The sequence below is a fragment of the Schistocerca piceifrons genome, chromosome 6 (genome assembly GCF_021461385.2).
Source record: "Schistocerca piceifrons isolate TAMUIC-IGC-003096 chromosome 6, iqSchPice1.1, whole genome shotgun sequence".
Classification (NCBI taxonomy): domain Eukaryota; kingdom Metazoa; phylum Arthropoda; class Insecta; order Orthoptera; family Acrididae; genus Schistocerca; species Schistocerca piceifrons.
Window position 1 is genome coordinate 273783968 of NC_060143.1, and position 16304 is coordinate 273800271.

Sequence of the window (16304 nt, forward strand, 5' to 3'; positions counted from 1 at the left end):
GCTCACACTATCCTTGTTGTTGCCTGTTTTCCGCATGAACTACTCAGTTTGTATATTTTGCTTATTTTTTTCATAGTTCCACACAACTTCTTCCTGTTTTCTCGATTGATCTGTGTTCAGTTTTTCAAGGCCTATCCACTCTGCCAACTTATAACTAAATCTGAGGGGGGTGCTATGGGGAGGTTCCCTTGTAAGTATCTCGGATGGACAAGCAGTATTCATGCATGGGTCGAACGAGATCTTTGTAATCCACATCTTTTTCAGTCAGGCGTGCTTAAGCTTTTGTGATTCTGGAGAATGCTTTGCCGATCGCTGTTGGCTGCCCCCAGTCTGTAGTTCGGTGTGTGGACGCCTGTCGCAGGTGGGCTGAGCACGACTGCCATGGTGAAGGTGCAGCTGACCGACGTGAACGACAACGTGCCCACGTTCTACCCGCGCACGTACAACGTGTCGCTGCCCGAGGGCGGCGGGGGCGGCGGCGGCGGCGTCGGCGTGTCGGCGTCGCAGCCCGTGGTGGCGGTCGTCGCCACCGACCCCGACTCGGGCAAGTTCGGCGCCGTGTCGTATCGCATAGTGGCGGGCGACGCCGCCGGACTCTTCCGCGTCGACAGGTCCACGGGCGAGATCTTCGTCACGCAGCCCGGCAGGTGAGTCTTGTCACGTGTCTACCTGTGTTTGTTTCCCGTCCCGCTTTTCGAGTCGGAGTGACAGCAGCAATTTATCTACTCTTCAGTCATGAAGTTGAAAAGAAAAGTCGTGTAAGATATGATAAAAGATGCAAATCTCGTTAGTCTAAAGTTCTGATCTTGATGGGATGGTGTCACCGATGGTGGTAGAGTTGATCTTGCAATTCTGCAGAGGGTGTTGATGAGGGTGTTGATGTTGGAGTAGCAGGTGGTCTGCCTAGGACTTGATGACCAGCTCAGATTAAATGTGGAGATGACTTTGAGACTGAGATTATCGGAAAGAGAGCGGAAATGGGTGGTAGGTGAGGGGCTGATGAGAGAGTCTTCTGGGGAGCCTTAGGATGGTTGGGATGGAGGAAGAGGATCTGGCTGAGTTTGTGACGCGGATCAAGAAGAGCTAGATTGGAAATGTTACAGTGGATAAACACCCAACTCCATAACATTTCATATGACTTGCAGAACGTAGCAACTTTACACTGGAGGCAATAAGAAAACCTCACAACATGAGAAGATGCGGATGAGGAGAGAACATGGATTCTAGTTCTGTGTTACAAAGTATATGAGTGGTAGGTTACAGGGGTCCTTACACATAAGTGTTGGGCAACATACCTCATTCAATCAAAAAGATCTAAACATTATTTGCATTGTACCATATTACAATTACAGCATTACAATTTACAATACTACAAAACACTTTTACAATGATGAGTGAGAGGTAACCTACATGGATATGTGGGAGGGATGGTTACGACATTGCATGCCACATGATAGCCACAATTTGTATTACCGACGCAATAACAGTACCAGTTTAGGGGGTTTGTGTTTGAGTAGGTCACTGGTGTCATACTCGCACTCACTGACGAAGGAGTGTGTCGGTTGAGGAAGGAGGTTTGGCATGAAAGCTTTCAGATATGAAGCGGATCTCCACTGAAACAGTCTTTATTCGTAAGTCATTATGAATCGTAATGAAACGTGGAGCATTTAGCATGATTCGAAATGCATTTTGAACAACCTGGAAGTTGTTGAGAAGCATAGACACCACATGTCCCCATATGGGGGCAGGCAAACACCATGGGCGGTTGTACTGCCGATTTATGAAGCACGAGACTGTTTAGAGAAGACTGTTTAGAGAAGATCTGTTTATTAAAAGATATAAGACAGCAAATGTGAGGGTTGTCCAGACTTATGATCCGATCCGTCTCGAAGCGGAAACAACAGTGAAAATCAGAAAGGCAAGAGTCAGCTACACGTTCCAAGCTTCTTCACCACATAATGGGCGCCCCGACTTCGACATATGTCGCAGCTTTCTAACTCTCTCGTCAGACGAGGCAGCCGCCTGTGCTCCCCGCCAGTTCCCTGTGCTGGCCTGCAGCTCGTTGTCTGCGCCAAACTGTCGTCTTTGTAGACAGCGGTTCGTGTGAGCAGAAATGTGAAAATCAGAGGGAGCCTCGTCCCGACTGTACGATGGGTGATCAAACACTTCCCGTCGAAAATGCTGCAGGGGCTTCCTCGTCGCCCCTGCAGTGTGCAGCCGTGAATGGTCACGAAGAAGGAAATGCATGGCAGTTACATTATGTGGGGATGCCTGAAATCAGGCGCAATGTCTTGGGAGGCACCCACGCTTGGCGGGAGACGCTATTTTTAGGTATCTTTACGTGCTAAATTGCAAAATGTAACGTGACGCGGCTGACGGGTATACAAGAGACACTGCCCAACACATCTGTACTAAGCTTCATCGGATTTTCTCTGTGATTTCCATTTCGCGACCATTCAGAACTTACTTTCCGGACACCCCTCGTATAATGTTTGCTTTGTTCTCTACGCCGCTTATATGTACTTAAAGATAGGAGGTTTATAACAAGATTATCAAGCCCGCAAAAAAATGGAGTAGATTCGGGAGTGTGTCGCGATGATTAGGTGAAGTACAGAACGGGCTGCTAGTGTGATTTATTGGAAGACGTGGAGCCGTTCAGGTCAAAGGGATGGATAAATTACGGAGAGCCTTGCTGACGAAACAGATTGTATCTTCGGTGGTGCGGTGGGACGTAATAAATTGTTTGGAGGAAGTGTTGTATCGACAGAACGGATGTGGACGGCTTATTCTGGTTTGGTGGGAGAAGACACGGCCTTACATTTACAGGAATAGGTTTGGGGAAGGGGATTGGGGGGTAGGATGCAGGTGTCATGTGAGAGTGGAAATTGTAGTTTGGGACACAGGACATTGATTCGAGGTATAACGAGCTTTGCTTTGGGAAAAGGTGTGTGTCGAATGAGGTGGCAGTTGTAGGTCACCATTATGTTTAGACTTGGTGTCCTGAGGGTTCAAAGCGGTGTCTGCAGTGAGGGCATCATTATTAACTGGGTGATCGATACTTGTAGGGGATTCTTAGACTGTACAAATTACACTACTGGCCATTAAAATTGCTACACCAAGAAGAAATGCAGATGATAAACGGCTATTAATTGGACAAATATATTATACTAGAAATGACATGTGATTACATTTTTACGCAATTTTGGTGCATAGATCCTGAGAAATCATTACCCAGAACAACCACCTCTGGCCGTAATAATGGCCTCGATACGCCTGAGCATTGAGTCAAACAGAGCTTGGATGGCGTGTACAGGTACAGCTGCCCATGCAGCTTCAACACGATACCACAGTTCATCCAGAGTAGTGACTGGCGTGTTGTGACGAGCCACTTGCTGGGCCACCATTGAGCAGACGTTTACAGTTGATGCGAGATCTGGAGAATGTGCTGGCCAGGGCAGCAGTCGAACATTTTCTGTATCCAGAAAGGCCAGTACAGGACCTGCAACATGCGGTCGTGCATTATGCTGCTGAAATGTAGGTTTTCGCAGGGATCGAATGAAGGGTAGAGCCACGGGTCGTAACACATCTGAAACATAACGTCCACTGTTCAAAGTGCCGTCAATGCGAACAAGACGTGACCGAGACGTGTAACCAATGGCACCCCAGACCATCACGGCGGGTGATACGCCAGTATGGCGATGACGAATACACGATCCAATGTGCGTTCAATGCGATGTCGCCAAACACGGATGCGACCATCATGATGCTGTAAACAGAACTGGATTCATCCGAAAAAATGACGTTTTACCATTCGTGCACCCACGTTCGTCGTTGAGTACACCATCGCAAGCGCTCCTGTCTGTGATGCAGCGTCAAGGGTAACCGCAGCCATGGTCTCCGAGCTGATAGTCCATGCTGCTGCAAACGTCGTCGAACTGTTCGTGCAGATGGCTGTTGTCTTGTAAACGTCCCCATCTCAGGGATCGAGGCGTGGCTGCACGATCTGTTACAGCCATGTGGATAAGATGGCTGTCATCTTGACTACTAGTGATACGAGGCCGTTGGGATCCAGCACGACGTTCCGTATTACCATCCTGAACCCACCGATTCCATATTCTGCTAACGGTCATTGGCTCTCGACCAACGCGAGCAGCAATGTCGCGATACGATAAACCGCAATCGCGATAGGCTACAATCCGACCTTTATCAAAGTCGGAAACGTGATGGTACGCATTTCTCCTTCTTACACGACGCTTCACAACAACGTTTCAGCAGGCAACGCCGGTCAACTGCTGTTTGTGTATGAGAAATCGGATGGAAACTTTCGTCATGTCAGCACGTTGTAAGTGTCGCCACCGGCGTCAACCTTGTGTGAATGCTCTGAAAACCTAATCATTTGCATATCACAGCATCTCGTTACTGTCGGTTAAATTTCGCATCTGTAGTACGTCATCTTCGTGGTGTAGCAATTTTAATGGCCAGTAGTGTAAGAATGTGGGGCCGAAGCTGTTGCTGACGAGAAGTGGGAACGAGGCTCGGCTTTTAGTTGCAGCTCAGACTCACCTGCTACGATTTCGCGATCAACTCCCGCGATGATGTGAGTGAGGGTGGGATGGACTGGGGTTTGTTGGGGACGCGCTGCGACCGGAGTGTTGCCGGCAGGCTGGTGGCGCGGTCGCAGCACCGCATCAACGTGTCGGCGACGGACGGCGGGGGGCTGCGCGCGCCGCACGACGCCGAGGTCTTCCTGAGCGTGAGCGACGCGTCGCAGCGGCCGCCCATCTTCCAGCACCCGCGCTACACCTTCAGCGTGCGCGAGGACGCGCCCCGCCACTCCGTGGTCGGCTCCGTCAAGGCCAGCAGCAGCGACATCGGTGAGTACCCCACCTGCCGCTCTGCTCGCTGCCCCGCCTCGTCTAGCTGCGGGTGCCACCAACACGACTCAAAGGAAGGCCTCGGCGCTTGTTGGTGACGTCACGTCAGCTTGGCAAGGCGAACGCCGGATCTGTTGCAGGCATACTCATAATGGTGGTGTTTCCCTCTCTCAAACAGGAAAATCCGGAACTATTGGCGGTAGTTGGCCAACACACATTATTCTGAGAGATTTCTGCAATCAATTAATTGTACAATTCATTTCACTTCTTAACAAATAGTGTACTCCTGAACTTAAATTTCCACCTGTTTTAAGGACTGACATACAAAAACAACTTCATGGTCCAGCAGCAACAGAATTCGTACTTCTTTACCTTATTTGTAAATCTGAGGAAGTTACATTTCTACTGGGTTGCTTTTACAAGAAACTGTGAACATATTGGTGCTCTTCTTTAGGTATCTTGGTTGACTATGGGGTGAGGAGCACTGAATTTCAATGAAATATCTTGCGATTGTACACTATGTAGGAGGGGGTGGGGGACAGAAGAAGAGGCAAAAGAGAGATACTTGTTTTATCAAATAAAATTTTTTTATCTTATAAAATTCCTCCTTTCAGTTGCAAGAGAGGAATATTTATCTTTTCTAATGTGCATGTTTAAAAAAGTTTAAGCTCAGCAGTATTTTCGATGTATGAAGCTATTTTGTTTCCTATTTAGAATTCCTTTCGTTGAAAACGACTGTAATCTAATGACTGGCAATAGTTGGGCATTTACACATGTAAATTAGTTCACATTTCCAGTGACGATGTCAAACGAAAATAAATAAACAAATAAAAGAAACGAGTTAATTGTAAGGGGGTTGGGGTAAGTTTCGATAGCAAAATGGATCAAGTAAATATAGTTACTTGAACGTAAAATTTCCGAAGCTTGCAATGGGGCAAAGCATCTTCTTATATTGATCTACGTTTGTTTCGACAGGATTCAGTAATACAGAACTATGATCTTCATTTGTAGCTTTACGATAGTAAGTAAATCTTTCATCTAAATAAAACTGCAGAATCGAAAACAATACCAAACATTTTGTCCAAAAGTAAGAGATTTAAAGTGATAAGCACGCCCAGGCGTTTCTGTCTGCAACAGACTTGGCGTTCGCCGTGCCTACCCGACGTGACGTCACCAACAAGCGCCGAGGCCTTCCCTTCAATCGGTGTTGATGCCACGCCCCTTGTCTCCATCGGAGAACAGCGACGTTACCTCCGGCGCCCGGGGTCAGGGTAACAATTCGAAGCTTATCCTGCCCTAGAAGGCTGGCACATGCACCCACAATTTTACACTTAACTGCACAGGCCAACTGAGATATACGTCTTTTCAATAAAAGCGTCTTATTCCCACAGTTTTTAACCCACAATTTTACACTTAACTGCACAGGCCAACTGAGATATACGTCTTTTTAATAAAAGCGTCTTATTCCCACAGTTTTTAACCAACTGAATCGTAATACGATAGCAAAACACCTCTGTCATCCACCATGTTTTTCTATCAACCCTCGATATTGAAGAAAAATCAGCTTTTCAAACGAGATGTATTTTACGTACTGATTCAATTAATAATATTATGAAGCTGAAATTTCGCTGGTAGTAATTGCACTGGTCAGTTTTCTCCTTATTTTTGCATAAAAATCTCATGGATGCGATAAAAAAGGGAGCTTAAAATAGATACTACACCAATAACAACGAAGTTGGCTCTGTAGCAACCTAACTGCACTGGAAAGGACTGCAAGATACGACAGCTGGACTACAAAAAGTAGAACGCTGCTACTAAACATTTCGTTACGACTTCAACACGAAGTTACACAAAAACAAAAAGACGGTTAACAGTTCAAAACTATGGAGGTAGACAAATGCACCAAAATCAAAACTCTTCAACTTCCCATAGGAACAAACGCCGTTTCTTAACGTTAAATACAACTCGCCAAGTTCGTCTATTCCCGTAAGAAAGCACCTTCCTCACATCAAAAGCTTACGTTTGAGTACAAAATCGCCAAGCAGTCAGTGGAATCAGTCACAACCTATGAGTATCTAGCTGTTTGTTTCAGTAGTAAATTAAAGTGAAATGGCTACAAACTTCACTGTGTAGAAGCCAGATGCCAGGCTCATATCTATTGGAAGAACACTGGTGTGGTGTAATTGACGTTGGAAGAGGTAGGTTATAAAACCCTTCTTTGATCAGTGGTATACTTTTCGTCGATCTGCAACTCTTACCTAGTGGCATTAACATAAGCGATTTACTTAGTCAGCGGACAGTGTCACGCAAATGCTAAAATAATTGAAGTGGGAGACGTTACAAGAAAGCCATTGTGCCTCACTGACAGATTTCTCACAAAATTCCGAGAGCCTACGGTTCAAAATATTAAATATCTTATTTCCTCGAAAATACATCACGAGGTGAGTTACCCGTAGCACTCTGTACTCACACATGGCCACTGACAGCTGTCATTCTTGCCTTGTACACAGACCAATGGAAACATCTTTGACCAAGTGTCCATTGAGTAAGATTTTGGAGTTTTCGTTCGTGTTAAGTTTCCTCATGAAGATCGTCAAACGATTCCCGTAACCCATAAGGGTCTGTAGTAGTCACTCGTGGCTGATGGGATCGAAAGCTCTTTGAAAGTCGGTGAATAGTAAGCTACCTTTGACTTTACTTTCTCCGCCGCTGTGCAGATGGCATCTCTGAGCGTACATGATGCAGTTATAGTACTTCGCCGACGTACAGTGCAATGCTGATACACCCCGAGGCTTTTACCCTAAACAACTTCCAACCTCAGTTATCTATATGTCATGTGCCAATTCCAGTAGTGATACTCCGATAGCGTGCCAAAAAATGTTGGTGAAATTAAGTGGAAAGACGGTCAGGTTCCTGTGATCTTCTTCTTTGTGTTTTGAAAGCCGGCTGAGCAGTTCTAGGCGCTACAGTCTGGAACCGCGCGACCGCTACGGTCGCAGGTTCGAATCCTGCCTCGGGCATGGATGTGTGTTATGTCCTTAGGTTAGTTAGGTTTTAGTAGTTCTAAGTTCTTGCGGTTCCAGGCTGAAGCGCCTAGAACCGCTCGGCCACAAACGCACGTAAGGATTGCCCATATTCGTCGTAGACTTTGTGGCTCATCATACTGTTACACCATCACACTTCTCGTAAAATGTTACAGGGAAGCAGTTTCACCGTCGGTGGCGTCTTTCGGTTTGGATGTGAGAATAATTCCCTGCAGCTGGTGCTGTCTAATGTTTGTCAGTTTACCTCTGTGCTTTTTGCAGTAGGTGTCAACGTTAAGGGCCTTTCCACTTTCAGACAATTCTCGAAAATCCAGAATTACCGCCTCCACTCACGGGGCATACCCTGATACGTGTCATCGGCACCACCGCCGGCTATTGAACTGATATAAAGGCTAATTAACAGCGCACAATGAACGCCCGCGTCGGAGCAGCGAGCGCAGCCGGCGGACTGCGGTTTCGGTATTTAGAAAACGCGACGCGGACGGCGAAAAGCGCGCCTCGCAGCAGGCCAAATACTTGAGTCGTCGCGCCCAATTTACGACTCAATTGTGGCGACCGAGGAGGCAGGCGGTAAGCGGCGGCAGCCGCTCCTTAATGACGGTGGCGTCGCGGGGGTGGGGCGAGGCGGCGGAGGTGGCGTGCTTGCGGGCGCCACTGCCAGGTGTCAGCACGGTCGCGCCGCCGCCGCTGCCCCGTCCCACGCTCTCCTGACAGAGGCCGCAGGCGCGTAAATTAAACGGCGGGCGCGGGCGCACGGCCGAAAAAGAGCTGCCAGGGGGCATTCCTCGCCACTGTTGACCTCCAGCGCCACATAAAACACCGCGCCCGGCAGAGGGGGCCGCGACAATGGCCGCGGCGCATGCACGCGCGGCCGCCCGCGTGCCTGCCCGACTTAATGGTCGCCCGAGTGGGCGGCGCCGCCCCTGCCACGCCGCACCCCGCCCCCCAACAGCTGCTGAAAAGTGTGTTTTCGGGAAATTAACAAGGCCCGGCCCCGCGGCCGTCCTCCCACCTACCTGTAATTGTGTGCCACGCCGCGACGCCTCGTGTCCGTTTTATTTTGGCGCCGCGGCAAGGCGTGCGGATTGTCTTATTGTGCGGGTCGTTACACGCGGTTGTACCAGCGACGCCGCATTCCCGGTACGGCGCGGGCGAGCAGCGCGCTCCGCCGACACGGTGGCCACTCCCCGGTACACACTGGTTTTATTACGAATCTTACATCACGACTCGAGACTTAAGAGGTAGCCACGCAGCCCTCTCTCTCTCTCTCTCTCTCTCTCTCTCTCTCTCTTTTCCTTTTGGGTTCTGTTACCTCCGAGCGAGCAGAGCGTAGCGTATACAGCGCTTGTGTCGCTTGCGAGGTGCACTTTTTATTTGGCGGATCTCTATACACAATTTATTGGAGTCGTGAGTCCGGGGACCGCTGCACGGCCGCTCGGTGCTCGGCTTCTGGGGCAGCGAGGGAGGGCAGGAAGAAAGGGAGGGAGGGGTGGCGTCTCGCCCCGTAAGGGTGGCTGCGAAAAATGAAGCGCGCCGAACGGTTTTAAAAAGCGAGCACCGGCTATCAGGCAGACATCTGGGGTGGGGGCGGGCCGCCTGTTTATCTGAGTGGAACACACGGGAGTTACACGGCGCGCCAGCTGCAGCAGTCGCGTAATCAGGAGCATAAAGAAGTCGCCAGCGGCCGATGTAAGGGGCGCGGAGCGGCGCGGCCTGTATAACACAGACGTCGGCCGGGACAGAAGAGCTCAGCGCCGCTGCCGTGATTCACTGCGCTGCCGCGGCACGGCACGGCATAGCACTCCCTCTCTCCGCGTTGTTAGGTTCTCCGCCAGGTGCTACTCCTCACTGATCATATCGCGTCCAATACACCCCAGAGGCCAGCAGGTACCGGCGCCTAGGTTGATGCCGTGTTCCTCGCCTTCCGGAAGGCGTTCTGCACAGTATTAATGCCGCTGTTTCGAAATTTACTGATCGATTGAAACTGTGTGTGCCGGAGCGAGTTTCAAACAAGGAACCTTGCCTTTCGCGGGCACACAGTTTTAATCCACCAGGAAGGTTCAGGTTCGATACAATTCCGCACTGTCGCCTAACGCACAAAATGGGTGGAACACCAATGGAATGAGGACTTACGTAGAAGAGAGCATGTCATTATTAATTATTATTTTTTAGGTGTAACAGTAGCTTCGGACGTATGGCACGGAATCTTGAGATTTCGCTTGGAGGCTTTTTCTACCAGAGGCTTCTTCTGGCTGAGTGGATCTGCAAGGTATTGATATATCTTTGAAGTGCATTTCCCGTAAGTAGGTTTGTAGTTCTGATTATTTATTTTCTTATTACTGACTTTAGTAGGAGTATGTTGCTCTTCAGTACATGCGTAAGTGATTAGTCTTTGAGGCCTCGTATTAGATCTGAAGTAAGGACGAGCAGTCCACGTGGGAACACAATGACAATGTATTTCTAAACGACCACTTTGTATACTGGAGAGAAACAGCCCACGTGCCGCGCGGGATTAGCCGAGCGGTCTAGGGCGCCGCAGTCATGGACTGTGTGGCTGGTCCCGGCGGAGGTTCTCCCTCGGGCATGAGTGTGTGTGTTTGTCCTTAGGATAATTTAGGTTAAGTAGTGTGTAAGCTTAGGGACTGACGACCTTGGTATTTAAGTCCCATAAGATTTCACACACATTTGAACATTTTTTGAATAGCCCACGTGTCGGCATTGCTATCTCATTTTCCTATGCGACTACCGTGTTGATTGAAGCTTCCGACTTTCTAGAGTCTAGACGATCAATTTAATCTGTATTACGTTGAAATAAACTTTATTCCTCTGACATACTTTTTACAGCCGTTGAAAGTGACGCTCGATGTAGTCACAATAATGCTGAGCCTCATGAGGTGACGTGATCTTATTTACTTTTCGTGAAATTGTCAGTAACTTGGCCGCCGGAGACAGGAAACTAATTTGAGAAGAACACACTAGTGTACTAAACCGTGTTTTTGCTGTTTGGAATCCCGAATTCTACCGAGCGAGGTGGCGCAGTGGATAGACACTGGACTCGCATTCGGGAGGACGACGGTTCAATCCTGCGTCCGGCCATCCTGATTTAGGTTTTCGGTGATATCCCTAAATCGCTTCAGGCAAATGCCGGGTTGGTTCCTTTGAAAGGGCACGGCCGACTTCCTTCCCCATCCTTCCCTAATCCGATGAGACCGATGACCTCGCAGTTTGATCTCTTACCCCAAATCAACCCAACCCAACCCAATCCCGAATTCTGCAGAGAGTGAGTGGAATTAAAATTTTAACTGTATCCGAATACAAGTTCAGTGCTTTAACAGTTCCTGCGATCTGTCGACTGGAGGGAAATCCTGTCGGCGTCAGTGTGTGTGCCTCTGCGGGAGGCAGCCGTGTTTGTTGACGCAGAGTATAACAGACAAGTGGTGAGCGGCGCTAGGGAGCAAGACGGCGGGCGGCGGGCGGCGGGCGGCGCGCGGCGAACACATGGCCGCCAGCGGACGGCGGCCGGCTCGTCGTGGCCGCGGCGCGAGATAAGCGCGGGCGAGCAGCGGCCGCAGCCGCTGCCCGCGATACGTATCTGTCCTCTGGCCGGGTTCGCATAAATATGCATGCGCCCGGCGTTCGGGCACGGTCCTCTTTGTATATTCTAACGTGACTCTGAGGTATTAATTGGTTTCCGAGACAATGGGGAAATGGTAAACTGCGCTCTCTAAGTGAACGCCTAGGAAAACAATTATATGCTCTTAGGTTAACATCTCGGGCAATTATATCATAAATATTTATAATGCGGCCAGCGACGACGCCGACTGCGAGTGTCTCCTCGAGATGAATTCCTCTCTCTCTCTCTCTCTCTCTCTCTCTCTCTCTCTCTCACACACACACACACACACACATACACACATACACTCACACACACATTCACACACAGAGAGTTTAATTTTTGGCTGGGACCGTGGGCAACACTGTCTCAGTACTAAAATAGTTCGAATCCCCTACTTGCGATCGAGATTTCGGAAGGTTTCGATAGGTCACCGGGCGAATGCCCCAGCTGGAAACCCCGTCACAATAATTTCTTACTGACAATCCCGCTCCCCCGCTCCCACCCTACTGCAATATTTTGCTGGAGAGGACAAAGTTCCACAACAGCACACTCAGATCTTACTAACAGGGAACGACTGTGAGTAGGCTGTTTAGGTTTTTATATTGGTAACGCCCGTAACGCTCTGTATGAAAATCACTGGCTGTGCTCTCTGCAGTCTCTGGCTGGTTAGCATTGTTGTAATACTCGCTATTGTAGTGTTGCGCAGTTGGCTGTTAACAGCGCGTAGCGTTGCGCAGTTGGAGGTGAGCCGCGAGCAGTGGTGGATGTGGCGAAAGAGATGCCGGAGTTTTGAGAGCGGATGATCTGGACATCTGTCCATCAGAGACAGTAAATTTGTAAGACTGGACGTCATGAGCTGATATAATGTCTTTTGAACACTATTAAGGTAAATACATTGTTTGTTCTTTATCAAAATCTTTCATTTGCTAACTATGCCTATCAGTAGTTAGCGACTTCAGTAGTTATAATCTTTTATTTAGCTGGCAGTATTGGCGCTCGCTGTATTGCAGTAGCTTGAGTAACGAAGATTTTTGTGAGGTAAGTGATTCATGAAAGCTACAGGTTATTGTCAGTCAGGGCCATTCTTTTCTAGGGATTACTAAAAGTCAGATTGCGTTGCACTAAAAATATTGTGTGTCAGTTTAGTGTTGATCGGAATAAGTAAAGAGAGTAATGTCTGATTACGTTCTGTTTTGCTCAGCTGTTCGAAAAGCAAATAATGTAAGAGGTTTATAAGCACAGTAATTCAAAAATTTTTCTAAGGGGACGTTTCACGACAAATGGAAAAAAGAAAAAGCTTTTCCGCAGCACCAATACTTCCCTTTGTCCATTCCAGTGACGCACTCTGCCCCTTGTGCTAGTTTCGTGGTGATCGCGCTAGAGGTATGACGCGCCGGTGAAAGACTGCAGTAATTTACTGGTTACCGATACTGAATTTTATTTCCTCCTCCGGCATCCACTGTAATGGATAATTATCGAAGCGAGCTGCATCTATAGGAACTGCCCTCGATTTGAAGCTGCTGTATACGGGCTACTTACGTAAGGTCTCGAGCCACAGAAACCGTCAATGTCAAGAGATATGGAACGTGTCCAGCTTATGGAAGGTGGGAATAATGCGGGATTAAAAGTTCAAATACCTATAAGGCTGTGGTACGTGGTATACGAGGACACATTTGGACCGAACAAAAATTTCCACCATCATTCGGCTCCTCTTGAACCACGGCGCCTTTCCTGCACATGTACTCAGAATCGACATTTACCGTTGTCCTATATGTGAGACTGATCCTGAGTTAGAAGCTGATGTAAAGCGCATCTTGTTTTCGTGTCCCAAATCTGACAGCAAACGATTGTAATTTTGTAACGCATTGATCAGTATGGGTGGCAACGGGCTTGCCGCAGTGGATACACCAGTTCCCGTGAGATCACCGAAGCTAAGCGCTGTCGGGCGCTGTAGGCACTTGGATGGGTGACCATCCGGACCGCCATGCGCTGTTGCCATTTTTCGGGGTACACTCAGCCTCGTGATGCCAATTGAGAAGCTACTCGACCGAATAGTAGCGGCTTCGGTCAAGAATACCATCATAACGGCCGGGAGAGCGTTGTGCTGACCACACGCCCCTCCTATCCGCATCCTCCGCCGAGAATGACACGGCGGTCGGGTGGTCCCGGTAGGCCACTTGTGGCCTGAAGACGGAGTGCTATTGATCAGTATGGAAAAGCACCTCGCTCAATCAGCTTCCTCTGTTTCGTTTGCTAAAGACATTCATATTTTTAAAGTGACTGTTAATTTCCTTAAGATCGTGGGCCGAAATCTGTACCTTTTAATAGTATTCACTTTTGTGTATAGCTTACGATAAAAAAATAGCGTGACTTGATAACACAAAAATGTCTACTTAACCTCCCATGCGGTTTGTTAAAAATTTACTGTGGAAAAAAAGGTCTCTAGGGAGAAAATGTATAAACTCCTATTTACAATTAACTATACAATGTAAACACAAGTTTTAGGTTGCTAAATAGACTACCAACTGTGGAGGCCAAAATAAAATTGGGTAGTCAGCAAAGAAAGAATTACGAGACTCTAAAAATCGTGTAAACGCGCTTGAAACTTATATAATAGAAAATTCGTTTTCACAAAAGGCAAATACATGACATTACGATACAGTTGTTAAAGCAGAAGTATTTTATGCATCTGAGGCTATAATAATTGCTGGTAGAACTCAAATCAAAAACACAGAATATATAGTAATGCAGCAACATATTATTTCACATTATTTTCTGTGTACCAACTTTTTAAACTTAACGAGCCTTCTGCATTAGCTATGAAGTAACAGAAAAGAGTTGTGAAACTATGTGACGACTGTAGCGAAAGTTTTGCGAACTCTGGGCAACTCTGGAGCCCGGCATTCGCGAGCGTGAGAAACAAGTCGCGGGCCCACAAAGAACAATGAGAGAGAACACAGGGATGGCATTCCTGAGCACATTTACCTTCAGAAAGAATTTATACTAAAAGAGTAGTGCGCCGGCCATTTTTACTTATTTTTATTTTTTTTCCATATAAGGAGACGGCGATAGCCCGGCAGCCGGACCGTGTTCCCGGCAGACAGCAGCCGCTTGTATATTCGCCCCTCGCGAAATTTACACCGCGCGGAACGTCTTTACACTCCAGGCGAATAATGTCACCCCGTAGCTGGCGTGGAGCCGCGCAGCAGAAAGAGAGAACCGCAGAGCCCTCCGCATGCTAAAAGCCGCGCCGGGCCTCTTCGGTACTCGACCGCCGCGACCAAGTTGTGCAAATGTTCCCAGAAGCCAAAAGGGCAACAGAAGTTAATGAGCGCATTGCGTTTACCTGCGGCGATGCATTTTCCAGCAAAACGTTGTCATCGGCTCCCACCATCTGCGCCTGACATTTAGAACTTTTAAATGATTTATGTTACGTGCAAATGCCACCACGAGTTGAAAAGGCTGCCACAACAGAGAAATTTGTGGCGGACCGCATCATACCCTCTCAGAAGACTGATAAATTTGTCGTATATATAGAGTGTTCATCTATAGATTCTGATAAGTGAATTTGCTAGTACCAAAATATGTGACATAAATGACCGTACCTTTTGATTCCATTGACTTAGGAGCTTAAATTTTATACACCGGCAATTTCAGCTTGACACCACTACCCGTTCCTGAGAAGAAGGGTTCTTACCAGACAAACAAACAACAAAGTGACCGTACAAGAGTTTCATTTTTACCGACTGAGGCACGCAACCCTGCCGCTATTTTTTAAAGCACAACAATGTATGGAAGTGAATCATGGACTGCATAAAAGGTGGAAATGAGGTACGAGGAGGATGCTGAAAATTAAGTGGACTGACAAGAAATGAGGAGCTATTCTGCAGAATCGGAGACGAAAGCTTTATGTAGCACATACAGACTAGAAGAAGGGACAGAATGATTTGACATGTGTTCTGACATCAGGAAATAACTCGCATGGTACTAGAGGGACGCGTGGAGGACAAAAGTTGTAGAGGAAGCAGAGTGTGAAGTGTATCCAACAAGGTATCGAGGACTTTGGATGTAAATGGTACTGTGTGATGGGTGTGGCATAGGAGAAGAAGTCAGCAGATTGATGCAAAGAAAAAGTAAGAAAGAGAGAAAGGGGGAATGCGGACAAGTGGTGTATGGAGCGTGATACAATTAGCTGACGGCTTAACGATTAACAAAGCAAAGACGAAGGTGATTGGTTGGTGGGTTGATTTGGGGGGAGGGGACAAAACAGCGAGGTCATGGGCCCCATCGGATTAGGTAAGGATGCGAAGGAAGCCGGCCGTGCCCTTCGAAAGGAACCATCCGGGCATTTGCCTGAAGCAAATTAGGGAAATCCCGGAAAACCTAAATCAGGATGGCCGGACGCATATTGGAATCGTCGTCCTCCCGAATGCGAGTCCAGTGTGCTAACCAGTGCGCTACCTCGCTCGGTGACAAAGACTAGTACGAAGAAGAACGACTTAACATGAAAACTGGAAGTAATACGATTCATAAAGATTTGGAGGAATTCTCGTATCTGACACGTAAAACCATACAGGATGTTCGAAGATATCAGAAAGCACATTCGTACAGAAGGAAAATGCGACAGAGTCAGAAAATTTAAAAAAAAAAAGCTAACAAATGTACCAATCACGGTCGCCTCCAAACGATAAAAATTTCTTTTCCTCATAAAAAAAATTAAAGTAACGAATCATACGCAGCTGGCTGAAAGGATGGATCATTATGTGACGG

The 16304-nt window shown here is 47.7% G+C and overlaps 1 protein-coding gene across 1 annotated transcript in view; it reads left to right on the plus strand.

The window, feature by feature from the left end:
• LOC124803270 (protein dachsous) overlaps window positions 1-16304 on the plus strand; it is a 334804-nt gene that overhangs the window by 34435 nt on the left and 284065 nt on the right. Inside the window, exons 3-4 of the mRNA XM_047264453.1 lie at window positions 362-647; window positions 4663-4874. Coding sequence (XP_047120409.1) covers window positions 362-647; window positions 4663-4874 — 498 coding nt within the window. The remainder of the gene's footprint in view (window positions 1-361; window positions 648-4662; window positions 4875-16304) is intronic.